The sequence below is a fragment of the Etheostoma cragini genome, chromosome 16 (assembly GCF_013103735.1).
Source record: "Etheostoma cragini isolate CJK2018 chromosome 16, CSU_Ecrag_1.0, whole genome shotgun sequence".
In the NCBI taxonomy this organism is placed as follows: Eukaryota; Metazoa; Chordata; class Actinopteri; order Perciformes; family Percidae; genus Etheostoma; species Etheostoma cragini.
In genome coordinates, this window is record NC_048422.1 from 128655 (window position 1) to 142365 (window position 13711).

General features: G+C 41.7%; 1 protein-coding gene across 2 annotated transcripts in view; it reads right to left on the reverse strand.

Annotated features, from left to right (window-relative positions):
* The window catches only part of fbxw2 (F-box and WD repeat domain containing 2), a 22267-nt gene that overhangs the window by 5868 nt on the left and 2688 nt on the right, over positions 1–13711 (reverse strand). For both annotated transcript variants that reach the window (XM_034896493.1, XM_034896494.1), the window contains exons 2-4: positions 12438–12773; positions 4581–4803; positions 168–362 (exon numbers count right to left, since the gene is read on the reverse strand). In XM_034896493.1, the coding sequence (XP_034752384.1) occupies positions 168–362; positions 4581–4803; positions 12438–12704 (685 nt within the window). In that variant the 5' untranslated portion in view covers positions 12705–12773. The remainder of the gene's footprint in view (positions 1–167; positions 363–4580; positions 4804–12437; positions 12774–13711) is intronic.

Below are 13711 nucleotides of genomic sequence, written 5' to 3' on the forward strand. Positions count from 1 at the left end.
GGGGGGGGGGGGGGGGTTGACCGCTGAAAGTCAAAGAAGTTTAGCCAGCGGCTAAAACATCTTTGTGGGGCGCCAAATAATTTTCCATGCAGGAAAACTCCTGCACATATGATTTTGTATACCTGAGTACACTGGATTGAAATGTGCTATACAACATTTACACCAACCTGCTCCAGTGTGGCCACGAAACTGCTGGATTTTAGCACCTGTGCTCCACTCCCAGCATGCCATAGTGTTGTCAAAGGACCCAGTCACCAGCTTCTGTTCATCAAATTTCACAGTGGCACAGGTGTGTGTCTGAATTCCATAAATGCACTGCCCAGTGCGTACGTCCCATAATTTTGCAGAGAGGTCATCGGAGCCTGAAAACAAGAAGGCATCTCTATTATGGTTGTGAGCTGTGACACACCTATAGCAGCCCATCCAGACAGACACAGCAACATGGCTCAAACCTGCAACAGATATGTAGCAGTGGACCCTTCTTTGTAAATTTTCACCATTTTAAATGTTGTGGTAAAGGATGCAATACCTCAGTTTGGGAACGAGTTTTTCAAAGTTCATTAAAATGTGTATAAAGATGAAAGCTGTGGATCCTATCACCTGTTATATACGCCATTAGACGCTAACAATGCAACACAGGACAGAAAATAAGGACAGCAGAGATGACAGGTAGGTCGGACCACAGTGTTTTAATGTATACACTTACAGCTGAAAATGACGAGAGAAACAAACTAGTTTGCTGATTTCACAAATGTCCAAAATTCGAATCAACAGGAAGCGATTGTTGTGTTGGGGCTATTCTGTTACTGTGTCGTAGTTCCAGACTACACAATAATTCTAAGCAAGCTTTGAGTTGGTAGTAACTTTAAGGGTCTGAATTTTGGATTACTATTATTCATATTAATACTCACATTCCTCGAGGCACAGGCAGAGGAGGTGGAGTTGCAGCTATCTTCAATTCTAGTCTCCTAATCAGCTCTAAACCTAAACTAAATTAGAAATCATTTGAAAGTCTTGTTCTTAGTCTTTCACACCCAAGTTGGAAATCACTGCAACCAGTTCTATTTGTTATAGTGGACCGAGCACCTGGTCCATACTCTGAATTCTTATCTGAATTTGCAGAGCTTTTGTCAAATTTAGTCCTTAAAACGGACAAGGTTCATATTGTAGAGGATTTTAAAAGTCACAAGGACAATGAGAATGATAGCCTTAGTACTGCGTTTATCTCTCTATTAGATTCTATTGGCTTCTCTCAAAGTGTTCATAAACCGACTCACCGTCTTAACCACACCCTCGATCTTGTTCTGGTATATGGTGTTGAAATTGAACATATAATAGTGTTCCCACAGAATCCCCTTCTATCTGACCACTGTTTGATTACTTTTGAGTTTATACGGCTGAACTACACGCCAGTAGGAAAATCCTTCTATACAAGATGTGACGCCAAAGTTAGTCACGGAGTCCCACAAGGATCTGTGCTTGGTCCAATCCTGTTCACTTTATATATGCTTCCTTTAGGTAATATTATCAGGAAACACCCCATAAACTTCCCTTGTTATGCAGATGATACACAATTATATCTATCAATCAAGCCGGATAGAGCTAATCAGTTGGCTAAACTTCAAATGTGCCTTCAGGATATTAAAACCTGGATGACCTGTAATTGTCCAATGTTAAACTCAGATAAAACTGAAGTTATTGTTCTGGGGCCCAAGCACCTCCATGACGCATTATCCAACGAGATGGCATCACCCTGGCCTCCAGCACCACTGTGAGGAATCTTGGAGTTATCTTTGATCAGGACATGTCCTTTATTTCCCACATAAAGCAAATTTCAAGGACCGCCTTTTTTCACCTATGTAATATTGCAAAAATCAAGAACATCCTGTCTAAAAATGATGCAGAAAAATTTGTCCATCCATTTGTTACTTCTAGGCTGGATTACTGCAATTCTTTATTATCAGGCTGCTTGAAAAAGTCCATAAAGACTCTTCAGCTGATCCAGAATGCTGCAGCACGTGTTCTGACAGGAACCAGGAAAAGAGATCACATCTCTCCTGTTTTAGCTTCTCTCCATTGGCTTCCTGTAAAATCAAGAATATAATTTAAAATCCTTCTTCTCACCTACATAGCTCTTCATGGTCAGGCACCATCTAATCTTAAAGAGCTCCTAGTACTTTACTACCCCATCAGAGCACTGCGCTCCCAGAATGCAGGGTTACTTGTGGTTCCTAGAGTCTCTAAAAGTAGAACGGGAGCCAGAGTGTTCAGCTATTAGGCTCCTCTCCTGTGGAACCAGGTTCTAGTTTGGGTTCAGGAGACAGACACCGTCTCCACATTTAAGAGTAGGCTTAAGACTTTCCTCTTGGATAAAGCTTATAGTCAAAGAGATAACTGTTGTTGTGATTTAGCACTATATAAATAACATTGAATTGAATATGGTTAGGGAGTGATTCGTCGCAGCGTCCACCTAACCCGGCCCACCTGCTTCTCGTCATAGTTGTCAGAACTATCTATATAATAATTAATAATATACTAAAACTAGAGGGAGGAAGGGCATACAGCTCGATCCGGTTGGGGAGAGTTCTAGCCCGACCAGGCTCCTCTCTTTACCTTGTCTCTCTTAGTTATGCTGTAATAGTTTTAGACAGCTGGGGAACTTCCTTTGACACACTGAGCTCCTCTCTCCTCTATCTTTCTATCTTTTCATTTATGTGCATCCATGTCCCAGAAATGCTTGTTACTAACCTAGCTCCAGGGAGTCATTCCCCGGAGTCCTTATGTTCTTTTTGCACAGCATGTTTCCTTTCCTTGGATCAGGGAGGCTCCAAAATCATGGAAGCAGCTGTCGGCATGGTCCCGCTACATGTTCTGTGATGCCATGTTACATCCTGCTACGCTCTGCTGTGCCCTGCTACGTCCTGCTGTGCCTCGTAATGCCGCACAGCGCCCTGCTATGCCGTGAACTACTACAACGAACTATTACAAACTACTATTTTTTGGGACTGTTATTTACACTCTTCATTCTAACCCCAACCGGTCCTCAGACACTGCCTACCAAGAGCCTGGGTCTGTCCCAAGTTTCTGTCTAAAAGAAATTTTTTCATCACTGTTGCTTGCTCTGGAGGGAACTACTAGAACTGTTGGGTCCTTGTAAATTCTGAAGTATGTTCTAGACCTACTCTATCTGTAAAGTTTCTTGAGATAACTCTTCTTATGAATTAATACTATAAATAAAATTGAAATAGAAATATTAATAATATACTACTATTTTTTATAATCAACAATATTGCATGTTGTTTAAGGACGTCAGTGTCATCTTGTCACTGTAAGCAGAGCCCTTGGAACTCTGGCCGGAGTAAAGACTTTCAGAAACACTGGTTTTGTGTTATTATGTTGACTGGGAAAACAGAGTTTTTGTCTTGTAACATCAGAGTGCACCAATATATTCTTTGTTAGGTGGCACCTACAGTATAAGGCCACATATTTCTTGCAATGGCAGAAGTGGCCAAAACAGTGCTGGTTCAAGCGTTGGTAACAGGCTTGCTAGCAGCACTTTTTTACACTTCCATATGCAGTTACTCTTCCATTGTATTGAGGAACTGAGGTGTCCGAATGCTACATAGGTCACTGCTACATAATCCAACACTGCCATGACAACATAGCCAGTCATGGACAAGACTGGCAGACTTCTAGTTCGTGGGTGATCTTCCGGTAACAGCTTTTTAGCAGACTTCTGGCCAACATCTTCTTCTTTCCGCAACTGGGGTTACATTGCCGGCTGTTGGCCTGGCATGCTCTTGACAGCGCTTCAGTTGTGTTTTTGCCTTTTCATGTGGAGACTTTTCTAAACAACGCATGTGTGTATGGGACTTTTAAGAGAATGAACAAAGTAAAGACCTGTGTACATGTGGATAAGCCCTTACAAAATGAACACTGGCATTTTACTATTTGTAAATCAGTCTGAATCTCTCTCAAACTGATAATGAGTGATTCTTCGTGTATCTGTTTTCCACATCTGCTTTTTACTGTATTAAAAACTTCTCAGTCAGTTTATTAAATCTCTGCAGACATCTCAAGGCATCAGGACACAAAGTACGCAAGAACATCTGCAACTGCTGCAAAAGAGTGCATCTCCTTCAAAAATGGCCAAACACAGTGTGTGCCCGAGGCCTACAGCTTAGCTGTTAAAGCCTATCCATTTTGCTTTTTCTTATTGAAAGAGGGCTGAATTAATCAAACAATAGCCCCTTTTCATAGCAGACATTTTAACATGTCATAGCAGGAAGAAATAACATTAATCAAAGCTCCATTCCATTGAAGGATTGCAGTAAAGCTTCCAAGTGAGATGACGCACAATAGACCTGCTGGTCTTGTGTCTGCTGGGTGTGTAAACAGGCAACTCATTGCAAACACAACGCGTTCCAAGGTGACTCAATGAATGCAGCGATTGGATGCCATAACAAACGCACTGGTCCAGTGTAATGCAATAAAACAGCCCTATGCATGTTAATTAAAAGCTATGGTCATAGTATGGTCGCCCTGTTCCACATAGTAAGTGTAGGCAAGCGCCAGCGTACCTGTGCAGAGGAGGCCGTCCTTATAGTAGAGGGCGTAGACCCGAGCACTGTGGCCAATCAAGGATGATGTCTCAAATGCCTCCTGATCCTGCAGCTGCACCATGCGCAGTTTAGCCTTTAGGTAGACCCCCTTCCAGTGGGGGGCTTCTTGAATTGACTCGTCAATCCTCCAGCCCAGCTCCCGACAAACACCCTGCCACACCTCTGTACACGAGTTGATCACCTGCAAGGAGACAAACACTCATTGGATATGTTGGAACACTTCCATGGCTGAATGAACAGTACTTCAATACTAGAAAGGGTGAGATTCTGAAACTTGTTGAATTATTATATATGATATCAGGTAACCCTCTCCATTTAGGAAATGACTGGATCACCAGAACTGTTGGAAATGGGGACTATGAGGTTGCTTTTACAAAAACCTCCTTCAGCCATATTGCACATCTATTAAAGGTAGTGCATTATGGAACATGCTACCCCCAACTACAAGGGAACGTCCTCGGTGGTTACGAGCTAAAGCACAGTGAGACTAAGCAGCAGCACAGGCTGCAGAGTGTGTGCATGTTTCATATTTTAATTGTCCTTTTAGACTTACTGTAGAAAACCATTGGTATTGGCCGTTTATCAACAATCACAAGGTGCTCAAGGCACCTCTAGTCCCAACATTATACCAACTTCATGGAAGCAAACTAAGCTACATACAGTCTTCCACTTCTCCAACAACTGACCTGTGATCAGTTTATCAATCAGTATTACGTTCAGTAAGTTATACTAGTGTCGTTAAACATTGTGGATTTTATGTGCTCTTTACGGATTCTGCCGACTCCAGCGGATGTCTACTTACCAGTTTGCCATTGCTCAGAGTTTCCCGTACCTATTCATCACTGCCTTCCACCGAGAGACTTTCATACAAAGTCACTGCTGAGGTTCGTGAGGCCTTCTGTGTCTGATGGCTCTCTTCTGTGCATCACGGGCATTGCTAACGGCTAACAGACCACTCTCCACGACTGACATGATGCTGAAGTATTCCGTCACCCAACTGAAGAAATTCAACAACTACGCCACTCCATCGTGCATATCAGTCATTAAACAGCTTGGGCTCCTTCGCCGGCCGCGCTACACACAGAAGTTGTGGCCGAAAGTTTGTTTTCTTCCGGTCGGATCACAACATCCCATCCCTCTGGTCTGGGGCACGCCTCTTCGCATCTACAACACGTCATCAGGGTGCTGCCACTCCTAGGACTAGTAACGCTGGAGTTTCCACGGCAACACTACGCACTGACTGGGATGGAAAACGTGGAGTGGATTTCAGTCTACTCCGTCCAATACAGAGACACACTGCTCCATCCACCATCAAGATTGAACTGTTTAATGCACAATCCATCACAAACAAATCTTGCCTCATTCTTGACCATATTCTAGATGGGTGTTTGGATTTGATGTGCCTTACAGAAACCTGGCACAAACCAGATGTTTTTTTTCTGTCCTAAATGAGACCTGTCCTCCTGGCTACTGCTACCTACAGAACGCCCGCAGCACAGGGCGCGGTGGTGGTCTGAATGTCATCCACCGAAGTGTTTTGGGCTTGTCCCCAGTTGCCCTACCTGAGCTGTCTTCTTTTGAATGCCTTCCATTTAAATGTTAGCCCCCTCTCTCTACAACGGTACTTCTCATCTACCGGCCACCCAAACCAAACTCATCTTTTATCCCAAAGATGTCCAACCTTCTCTTAACATTTGGTACAATGTGTGCCAATATCATAGTCCTTGGAGATATGAATATTCATGTAAACTCCCCCACCTGCCATTTTGCAGCACAATTCCTCCAATTACTTAACTGTTTTAATCTGACACAACTTGTAGATGTCCCCACTCACACCAGGGGGCACACACTCGACCTGGTCATTACAAACTCTGCTTATCTCAGCAATCTTCTGGTCTATGATCTGGGTGTTTCCTGACAACAAGGCTATTACCATGAAGATGTCTTCACTGTCCACCCTCATCAAGCCCAAACGACAAATCTTAACACTTCCCACCCAAACTGTCCACTCACAGCTTGCAGTCCCCCAGCCCTACACTGCTTTCCAGAAATCTCCCAGCAAGAGGTTGAGAAGATCATCCAAATGATGAAACCCACCACCTGTGCCCTTGACCCCTTTCCTACAGCTCTAGTCAAAGCAAACACCTCTGCCCTAAGCCCTCTGATTACCACAGGAATAAACCACTCCCTCCAGTCTGGCAATGTTCCTTCTGCCCTAAAAACTGCCATAATCAGACCACTTCTGAAAAAAACCACCCTTGATCCATATAAACTTACAAATTACAGGCCCATTTCCAATCTCTCATTCCTCTCCAAAGTACTGGAAAAAGTTGTTGCCGCACACCTCCAGGAGTGGTGGTCAGAGTCACAAACGACCTACAAATGGAAGCTGATGCTGGCTCACCTTCCCTCCTCATGCTCCTTGATCTGTCTGCTGCTTTTGACACTGTGGATCATGGCTTACTCCTAAACCGGCTACACCAAGCCACTGGACTCACTGACACTGCTCTCAACTGGTTTAAAATCATACCTCACGGACAAAACAGAGTACATTTCACTTGGAAACGCAAGGTCCCGGCAACACACAGTCACCTGCGCAGTCCCCCAGGGGTAAGTCCTTGGCCCCATCCTCTTCATCATTTACATCCTCCCCCTCGGCCACGTCATCAGTCGCCATGGAGTCTCATTTCACTGTTATGCTGATGACACACAACTGTACATGAAATATGTCTCACAACCCACTGCAGCAACAGCATCATCGTCTTCAACACTCACCAGCTGTCTGAGGAGATAAAAGTGTGGATGAAACACATTTTTCTCCAGCTAAACAGCTCCAAAACCAAGGCAATCCTTGTTGGCACCTCACATCAAGTCCAGTCATCCTCCATAACCGGTATAACTATCTCTGGTCAAGACATTCCCCTCTCCACAACAGTCACCAATATTGGTTTAAGATTTGATCCAGAACTCACCTTTAAAGCCCATTTCAAAAACATCTGCAAGATCTCTTTCTACCATCTCAGAAATATTGCAAAACTCCGTTCTACACTCACTTTAGCTGATGCTGAAAAACTGGTCCACGCCTTTGTCTCCTCCAGACTGGATTACTGTAACGCACTTCTCATTGGGATCCCTAACAAGAGTCTGCAGAAACTGCAATATGTTCAGAACACTGCTGCAAGGATCCTGATGAAAGTGTGAAAGTACGATCACATCACACCCGTTCTCCACTCACTTCACTGGCTTCCCGTTTCTGCTAGGATTGTATATAAGGTCTCAATTCTCACCCACCAGTGCATCTATATGGAATTGCCCCCCCCCCCTCACCTGAAAGAACTACTCATCCCTCTTACTACAACACGATCCCTCCGCTCAAAAAACTCCAACCGCCTCCTACTTCCCAGAACTAAAGTCAGCACCATGTGTGATCGTGCATTCTGCTCTGCCGCTCCGCGGACGTGGAATGCCCTCCCTGACCATCTGAGTGCACCACAGACTATCGAGACTTTTAAGAAAGGACTAAAAATATTTCTTTTTAGCCAAAATTATGAGTTTTAACCTTGCACAAAAATGTCGTTGCACTATTGATAACTATTTTACACTGATGTTTTTAACCTTGCTTTTATGATCTTACCTGTAGCACTCTGAGATTTGTTTAAATGTAAAGTGCATTACAAATAAAATGTATTATTGTTATTATTATTATTACATTTTGATTTTCTGACGCTGATTAGTTGGACTTGCTGAGATCATGCCTGTTGGCAGAGCAGCATGTTACTTGATATTTTCATAGCACTGAACTTGGAGGAAAAGAAAGACGAGAGACTTTCTGCTGCTTTTCATGGCACTCACACTACAACTGCAATCAGAGTGCAGGAGGACTTTTGTTAACCACGCACACAGACAGGTGGCTCATAGGTGTTCATCACAAATAAATTTTGCCCATCCTTAATGAATGGCATCATTCAACAATGCCAACCATTTCCTCTCGTGGAAGGTGACACCATAGACACACTGCAGATGTTGAACTAGAGGTGTGAATCTTCACTGGTCTCACGATTTGATTATCCTGTCAACGATTCCTCATCATGATGCTATATCCCTATTATTTATAGGTACACATGGTTTTCATCAAATTAAAGCAGTCAGATAAATAAACCTCCTTTTTATTTTATATGCTCATAAAAAAAGAGACTTCCTGAATGTAGCGGAGTCTAAACACAACAGACACAAAGCAGCAACAAGGAACATCAGTAGGCAATAATCGATTATGGTCTGCCACTGCATCCATGCAGAATTGTCCACGTTGGCATCGCAATGCATTGATGCAACGATTCATTTCAACACCCCTACGTTGAACTGCTGGAATATTATCATGCATTGCTCACAGAGGAAAGGCAGCTTGAACAGCAGCTTGAATTGCACACTGTTTATGAAAAACTGTAGCGCAGTAAGAAATGCAGCGAGATAACAATGTTTTAGGCCTATGCTATGGAAATATAAATAATGCACACAGTGGAAGACGGAGGCCTCCTTTTGCAAATTCAGACCCTAAAACAATCAGTGCCTCAATATCAAGTTTAGGATATGTGTTGTCACAGTTTTCAAGCAAAACTAACTATCGAAAAACCGCCTCCTGTTGATATTCTACCAACGGGTGTTTTAAAAAATGTCTCGAATTGTTTGGCCTCTGATCTTCTACAGATTGTGAACACGTCTCTTCTTTCAGGTATCTTTACACAGGCCCTGAAAACTGCAGTAATCAAGCCACTCTTAAAAAAGAACAACCTAGACACATCACTAATGAGCAACTATAGGCCAATATCAAACCTTCCGTTTTTAAGTAAAATCATTGAAAAAGCAGTTTTTCAGCAACTCAACTATTTCTTATCACTTTTAGGTTTGCGACCACACCACTTGACAAAGTCTTTAACAACATCCACCTTAACACAGATATTGGCAAAATCTCAGTCTTAGTATTACATGATCTGAGTGCTGCATTTGACACGGTCGACCATGACATATTACTAGACCGGTTGGAAAACTGGGTTGGACTTTCTGGCTCAGTACATAACTGGTTTGAATCCTACCTACAGAATAGGGATTAGTTTTTGTCAATAGGTAATTATATATCTGAATTTACAAATATGACGTGCGGAGTTTTGCAAGGCTCCATTCTGGGGCCTCTTCTGTTTAACATCTACAAGCTTCCACTGGCTCAGATTATGGAAAAAACTAAATAAGCTACTATAGTTATGCCTACGACACACACATTTACATAACCTTATTGCCAGGGGACTATAGTCCAATACAAAAACTAACTAAGTGCATCAAACAAATGAACGGCTGGATGTGCTAGAACTTTCTGAAATTAAATGAAAAACTGAGGTGGTTGTTTTTGGAGCAAAAGAGGAACGATTAAAAGTCTGCGCTCAGCTTCCAACAACAATGTTACAAACAACCGTCAAAGCCAGAGATCTCGGTGTAGTCATGGACTCAGACCTGAATTTTAACAGACACATTAAGACAATTACAAAGTCAGCCTACTATCACCTTAACAATATCTTAAGGGTTAAAGGACTTATGTGTCAACAGGATTTGCTTTCATCTTCAGTACACTTGACTACTGTAATGGTGTCTTTACAGGTCTCCCTAAAAAAATCAATTAGACAGCAGCAGCTGATTCAGAACGCTGCTGCTCGGGTCCTCACTAAGACCAAGAGACTGGATCACATCACTCCAGTTCTGAAGTCTTCACACTGGCTTCCTGTGTCTCAAAGAATTGATTTCAAAGTACTTTTGCTAGTTTATACATCACTCAATGGTTTAGGACCAAAACACATTTCTGATCTGCTACTACACTATGACCCCCCCAGACCTCTCATGTCATCTGGGAAAGGGCTACTTTCTGTCCCCATAGTCAGAACTAAACAGGGTGAAGCAGTATTCAGTTTCTATGCTCCTAAAATCTGGAACAAGCTTCCAGAAACTTGCAGAACTGCTGCTACTCTGTTCTTTTAAATTAAGGTTGAAGACCTTTCTTCTCAATGCTGCCTTTCTTTAAATGACATTTCTTGAATGTTTAATTTCTTATGGTGCACTGTAACTTTTATTCTTCTTTTTTAATGTTTAATTTCTTATGCTGCACTGTAGCATACTTTTTCTTTTTAGGATACTTGTGTTTTATCTGTTTAACTGATTTTGCTCTACTAATTAAGCTGCCTTGCCTTGCCTAAAACCGTCTAAGCAGTAAAACACAGACTGAGATAAGAAGAGTGCATGTATGGTCAAAGGACAGCATAGAGACACTTAAAGGACCCATGACATGGTGCTCTTTGGATGCTTCTATATATATATATATATATATATATATATATACACACACACACACACACACCTTATTGGTCCCAAATACTGTATATGAAGCATCTTTTATACAGACCTTAGTGGTCCCTAATGCTGTATCTGAAGTCTCTTTTATATTTGTCCCTAATACTGTATCTGAAATCTCTTTTATATAGACCTTAGTGGTCCCTAATGCTGTATCTGAAGTCTCTTTTGTATAGACCTTAGTGGTCCCTAATACTGTATCTGAAGTCTCTTTTACACAGACATTAGTGGTCCCTAATACTGTATCTGAAGTCTCTTTTATAGAGACCTTAGTGGTCCCCAAAGACTGTATCTGAAGTCTCTTTTATATAGACCTTAGTGGTTCCTTAATACTGTATCTGAAGTCTCTTTTATATAGACCTTAGTGGTCCCTAATACTGTATATGAAGTCTCTTTTATATAGACCTTAGTGGTCCCCTAATACTGTACATAAAGTCTCTTTTATACAGACCTTAGTGGTCCCTAATACGGTATCTGAAGTTTATTTTATATAGGCCTTAGTGGTCCCCTAATACTGTATCTGAAGTCTCTTTCATACAGACCTTAGTGGTCCCTAATACTGTATCTGAAGTTTCTTTTATATAGACCTTAGTGGTCCGTAATACTGTATCTGAAGTCTCTTTTATATAGACCTTTGTGGTCCCTAATACTGTATCTGAAGTTTCTTTTATAGAGACCTTAGTGGTCCCCTAATGCTGTATCTGAAGTCTCTTTTATATAGTCCTTAGTGGTTCCCTAATACTGTATCTGAAGTCTCTTTTACATAGACCTTTGTGGTCCCTAATACTGTATCTGAAGTCTCTTTCATAGAGACCTTAGTGGTCCCCTAATACCGTATCTGAAGTCTCTTTTATATAGTCCTTAGTGGTTCCCTAATACTGTATCTGAAGTCCCTTTTATATAGACCTTAGTGGTCCCCGATACTGTATCGGAAGTCTCTTTTATATAGACCGTAGTGGTCCCTAATACTGTATCTGAAGTTTTTTATATAGACCTTAGTGGTCCCTAATACTGTATCTGAAGTCTCTTTTATATAGACCTTAGTGTACCATAATACTGTATCTGAAGTCTTTTATACAGACCTTAGTGGTCCCCTAATACTGTGTATAAAGTCTCTTTTATACAGACCTTAGTGGTCCCCTAATACTGTATCTGCTGTCTTAAAGCCTGTCCTAAACTAGAAAAACTCCCCAAAACAAGTTTCCTTTTTATTTTAAAGTCGCAACTTTTGTTGCAACTTTCTTTGTCTCCCGCAACTTCATTACAACTAACATACAAAAAACATTGCAACTTTTATCGCAATTCTTTACAAAAGCTCCCGAATCATCAGGCATTTTGGGAAGCAATAATCTCAAATGATTATACAATGGTGGCACAAACCATTTGCTTATAGGCAGTATGTGACTAGTCATATAGGATATTGACCTTATTCCACTGTTTGCAGACCAGACAGCAGGTGAGCAGGGTCTCGGGGTCCAGCCAGTGCAGCAGGTAGAAGGCCAGCTCCAGGGGGAGGAGGCGCAGGAAGTCCCTCTTCAGCAGCGTCTCCAGCCCGTTGGACAGGTGGCGGAGCTGCACGGCTCCGCTCAAAGAGATCAGCTGGTCCAGAGACTGGTTGCGCTGCTGGTCGTTCAGGGTAAGGAAAGAGGCCGAGACGGACTGCAGCCAGCCCTCGAAGGCTGCGGTCTCCATGGCAACATGAGAGCTAGCTGCAACACCGACAGGAACGCCGCCCGGCCGCACGTCAGCTCATCATCCACTCTGTTGGATCACAGGGTTAGGGTTACCATTCATAACCCCAGGGAGTCCCATAGGACAAGGATTTTCAATATGCAAACTTTCAAAACTAGACTGAGAGTAGGGCTGTGCAATATTTTATTATATCCATGTCGATATATGAGGCTAGATGCCACATTAGATTTGGGTTATTGTATAATGTCTTTTCCTGGATTTAAAGGCTGCACTACAGTGAAGCGATGTCATGTTCTGAACGGGGTGGCAGTAGCTCAGTCTGTAGGGAGTTTGGTTGGGAACCGGAGCGTCGCTGGTGCCAAGGTGCTCTTATAATTTATTTATTTTATAGAGTATAAATTATAAAATGATATTAGAAATTAACTTACCAGACAGTTCTAGCTGTTCTGTTATCTGCCTTTACCTACTTAGTCGTTGTATCCACATCACTGACGATTATAATCACAACTCTTGTTATGAAGATAATTTGTTAAAGCACCAAACGTCAATTAACATCAATATAATACATAATGTATCAAATAGTTACTTGAGTGAACACATATCTGGTACTGTAGATGATTAGGTACTGTCATCAGTATGTTACATCATTGAAATATCTTGAATGACAACTATTTACAGAGAGCAACACGCCAACGCATAATGTAAAGATAGAAATGATACGTCAAAAGTTATAATTAGTGGCTCATAATAAATAATTCATGGCATGCATTATTATAATTGTTTATCGAGTCAAATCTGCCTCTAATTAAATTAAGTATCATGTTTGAAATCATTGTGATTGAAAAGGTTTTATTGTAGTAGTAGTGCAACAGACCAAGCATTCGCGCTACGTTAGAGTCTTTATTTATATAAAGACTATATATATTTAAATATATATATATATATATATATATATATACAGTGGGTACGGAAAGTATTCAGACCCCTTTACATTTTTCACTCTTTGT